The sequence below is a fragment of the Gadus macrocephalus genome, chromosome 4 (assembly GCF_031168955.1).
Source record: "Gadus macrocephalus chromosome 4, ASM3116895v1".
Classification (NCBI taxonomy): domain Eukaryota; kingdom Metazoa; phylum Chordata; class Actinopteri; order Gadiformes; family Gadidae; genus Gadus; species Gadus macrocephalus.
In genome coordinates, this window is record NC_082385.1 from 33,522,238 (window position 1) to 33,526,581 (window position 4,344).

Below are 4,344 nucleotides of genomic sequence, written 5' to 3' on the forward strand. Positions count from 1 at the left end.
AAAGCCTCTGAAAGCCTTCTCCACTCGCGCAAAAGGAGCTTCCCTCGACAGAATACCTCAACAACAAAAACAGGCAACAAGGCGTAACTTTAAGAGAGCAGGAATGCTGGATCCAAAAAAACGACTGCTGCTTCTATCAACGGATTCAGAGAGACACAACAGTACCCCCCCCCCCCCCCCCCCCCCCCCCCACCGTCACCCCCACTCACTCATGTAGCGGAAGGTCTCGTCGGCGAGGCTGGGGGAGACGACGCTGTGCGGGCCGGGGGCCTCGTCAGGGGAGCAGCCCGGGGAGAGGGCCCAGTCCTGGCTGTCCGAGAGGTACAGCGAACCCGAGCCCAGGGAGCCCGAGCCGTACCGCTTCCCACTGCTGCCCAGGCCCTCATCTGGTGGGCGGTGGGTGGGGGGGGGGGGGGGGGGGAGGAGGTGGAGTTGGTGGGGGGTGAAGGAGGAGGTGGAAGGGGGCAAGGAAAGTACAAAGACATTTAGATACATGCTTGGAACGCACACGCGCGCACGCACACGCACACACACACACACGCACGCACGCTACCTGTCTCCGTGCTGGACTCCTTCTTCTCCACTCGATGGGGTTTGACCTCAAACATGTCCCGTACGCAGAGAGGGCGGGTCAGCCCTCACACGTGCACACGCACACACAGCCACGTGCACGGCTGGACAGGAAATGGCCGTGGCGTCGTCAGTGACGTCACATTCTGCTGATGGCCAACGGGGGCTGGGATTCTCCACCTGAAACCAGAAAAAGAGTAACGACATAAGTATTATAGAAGTGTTTTTTTGGATCGCAGTCGACTCATTTGTAGTATTATTACGGAGATGTATAACAGTTTTATGAAAGCCTGACGAGTCTGGCGATTTGTATCGTGTACATCATATTTTTGAGGGATGACACAGACAAATCCCAGGAAAACGCTACACATCTGAATTGTTCCCAAAGGAACACGTGCGTCTGTTCTTCCAGCTGTGATCGCATACAGCGAGAGTCTGATCATCTTTCCTCCGTCAAATACCATCCTCTTCCTCTCCTTTGCCCTTTCTCACCCCTCTCCTCTCCCCTCTCCCTCTCCCCCCTGCTCCCTGGGACATCCGATAAGCAGATTCACGTAAACACTCCCCGCCCACGGTGCTGTTCAACTGGGTAAATTCAATCGGCCTGCCTGCTGTGCAACTGGTTCAGTGCTGTTTGTGGCGAGACCAGACCATATTGTATCCGGCCTTCATCGATCCACTGCCTCATCTGGCCCTAGCAAAGATGGAACAATGTTAATGGGGCCGAATCGGTTTCAAACAATAATGATTTTAAAAACAAATCACAAATTGATCCATTTTGAAATCTCTCCAATTAACAAAAGCCGTTATTTTTTCCTTGCGATGTTTAATCCCACAAAAAATGTACAATCATTCATTTTCAAATCATCTCTACGATAATATTCTGAATGATTAGGATAAACAAGATACGGAGAATATAGCTAGGCTCAAGTTAGCTGCAAAAATATCCTCCAATACAAGTGGAGACAACGCTTCCTGTTTCTCTTCATCGTTGTCTCCAAGGACGGTGGCAACAGGATGTGTCTTCTTAAAGAGACGGAGCCGCCATTTAATAAAAGGGTTGGTGTGAGAAGTAGGCAGAGAGTGACAGTAAGATCTTCACATCTGGGTCAACCATTCTGACAGCTGGGCCCTGTTGACAGAGGGTGCTGCGCACATGACCAATAGACTCTCACGGCAGACTCTCTAACTGTTTCCCCGTGTTCCCTTCACTCACGCACACGCTTGATCCGATTCAATCCTTTTTTTTTTTAGAGAAACATCTGTACACATAAACTCTAGGGTCTGTGATTCAAATTGTGTTTCATTTTCTTTGCTCTGTTTATTTTATATATAAATATATTACATGCATTATATTGTTTGTTTTGTTTCACCGGTTAAATGTTATACCATACTTACTTATATTGTGCATTTATCATGTTGTAACATATGGCTGGGATCAGACTTGATTAGGCTGAATCTGGTGCAATTTGGCTTGGGAAGCAGTCTGGGGAATATGACATGCTGCCCCAAATCGGTCTAATCAAGGAGGGGCAAGAGAGACACAGACCTGGTGGAGCAGCTTTCAGAAACAATCCTCTTTTGAAATCGCTGAACGTGATGTTATTGGATTTGTAAGGAACACAAATCTCGACATCGCCAACGATTACTTTGTAGCTATCGGGTCCTTATTCAGTCCAACCTCTGCCTGCATGGATATACTTTTTCACTGCCCAATCCATTACCTTTAACACGACAGACGTAAATCCATTGCTACGAAACACAATCGTGTGCATTCACTGAGCTGTCACAACATGTATACCCCAAGATCCAATGGACAGCTTAGACTGGCTTAGGAGAAGACACCATGTTTCAAAGTAAAAGCAGACTTGGGCAGCAGGGACCGACCCTTGGAGAAGATGTTAATATGCCCGTAAAGAAGACAACTCAAGTGTGTACATCAGTATAGTAAAAATGGTGGAATTAAGCTAATGATAGAATAATCTCATGAAGGACATGAGCAGTACAGGTAATAATTGTCTTCAACAGAGTCTTTGAGTAAAGCTTCAGGGTCTCATGAAGTGTGGTCTGTCGGTGACTTGATCCGTTTTCATGTCTCAGCCTTGGGTCAGACAAGAGTCATGTCGTATTCCATTCCATTACACATCAGATCGATGCTGAGTGCCAGCATCCATGTACAACCTCTGATAAACCATCACAAAGAGAAAGGTACTGATTGATAGAGGGCCAGCAAAATGAGCCTCGCTGCACCGATAAAAATGCCAGTGCCCTCAATTTTAAGATAAAGGTCAAAATACGTGAACCACATGAACATTATTCCGTACAGAATATGTGTGTTACTAGCACTTATCGACCGCATGGTGCAGCTAGCTCTGGTTCAGATATAATACCGGAGTTCTGCTTGAATGTTAATGTCTGTCAAGGCTCAGTCGCTTTATCAGCTGATGACTAATCATGTCCAATCAGGCCTCCGGTTTCCCACAGTCTAACCTTGCACACGTAATTTCATAATAAAGCATGTTTATCTACTTATCTGTGAAGACTAGCCTTTATAATTCCAGAGGTCATATCATCAATGTAGCCTATAACATATGTGTTTTGGCAACCGATACCAGCTCAACAGTGTGCCAGTCATAGACACAGACACAGACAGACAGACACTTCAAAAGCCTACATGATGAAACGAAGGCAGCCGAGGAGCTCCAGTCCAACAGACTGCTTCATCATCTCTGACTCTCTCTGACTGATACTACACACCTCCGGCTTTTAGAGAGGTCAAGAGTCATAGAGGGAAAAGCACAATGCCAGGTGAAGGACATGCATGCACACAAGGCAAGAACATAGAGGACTATAAATATACCAAAGCCCGGACCAAATATACATCTTAACATTCATGATATAAGAAGCATAGAGCATGTTTCAAGCACGTGTCTCTGAGCAGTAGTTGTAACGGGGTCTGATGTATGTATTCAACCAAAGCTATGTCTATATTTTAGAGCCCTAACAGTTATGGAAAAGTCAAATGCTTGCGGAAGCGTCCAGAGAAGAGAAGCGATCTCTTGTATGCTTATTGATGATGATATAATTGATACTATTTTTCATATCTGACCATTGACACAGTCCCACCGCATCATGATGTGGGGTCAATAACAAAAGGTCACGGGTTGCAGCATAGGAATCTTAAGGAGGAAGGCAGCGACGCAAAAATGTCGGAAACATTATAATATATATAATATGATAATAACATAATAATAACAACTAACCAATATCCGATTTACTTGCTTTACAACCATGCATTAAACGAAAAATCTGACATTCATGCATCGATTATTGTTGGGCTGTAAAGCATGTTTGGAGAAGTAATGCGAGCTAACTGCCTCAAAAACGTCCAATGACTTGTCAGTATGAGATATTTGATTCATAAGATATATCTACTGGGGTGGCAACGGATCAGTACTGATCTAGTAGACACCGCATCGGCCTTTGAGTCATACGTCAACGTAGCCGCCATGTTGGAGCGGCTATGGCTGTAAATAAATACAAATCAACTAGGGTCTAGGGTGGTGACAGCTCTGTCCTGTCCAGTTAGCTACAGACGAGAATCGCTAGCTCGCATCAAACACCTTACGTGGCTGTATCAACCCTTATTCCAGACATGAATGGTTCATAACCCAGGAAGAAATGTATAGGTTTAAGACGCTTACCTTTCTGAATAAACACCCAATGTTAACGGTGGCATGTGGCTCCTGCCCATCCCGTATCTCAAGCCTTAAA

General features: G+C 45.7%; 1 protein-coding gene across 1 annotated transcript in view; it reads right to left on the reverse strand.

Moving 5' to 3' along the window:
* Positions 1-1,374, reverse strand: part of trak2 (trafficking protein, kinesin binding 2) — a 19,413-nt gene extending 18,039 nt beyond the window's left edge. Inside the window, 3 exon segments of the mRNA XM_060049175.1 lie at positions 210-386; positions 554-750; positions 1,125-1,374. Of these exon segments, the coding sequence (XP_059905158.1) occupies positions 210-386; positions 554-608 (232 nt within the window). The 5' untranslated portion in view covers positions 609-750; positions 1,125-1,374.
* Between the last annotated feature and the right edge of the window lie 2,970 nt (positions 1,375-4,344).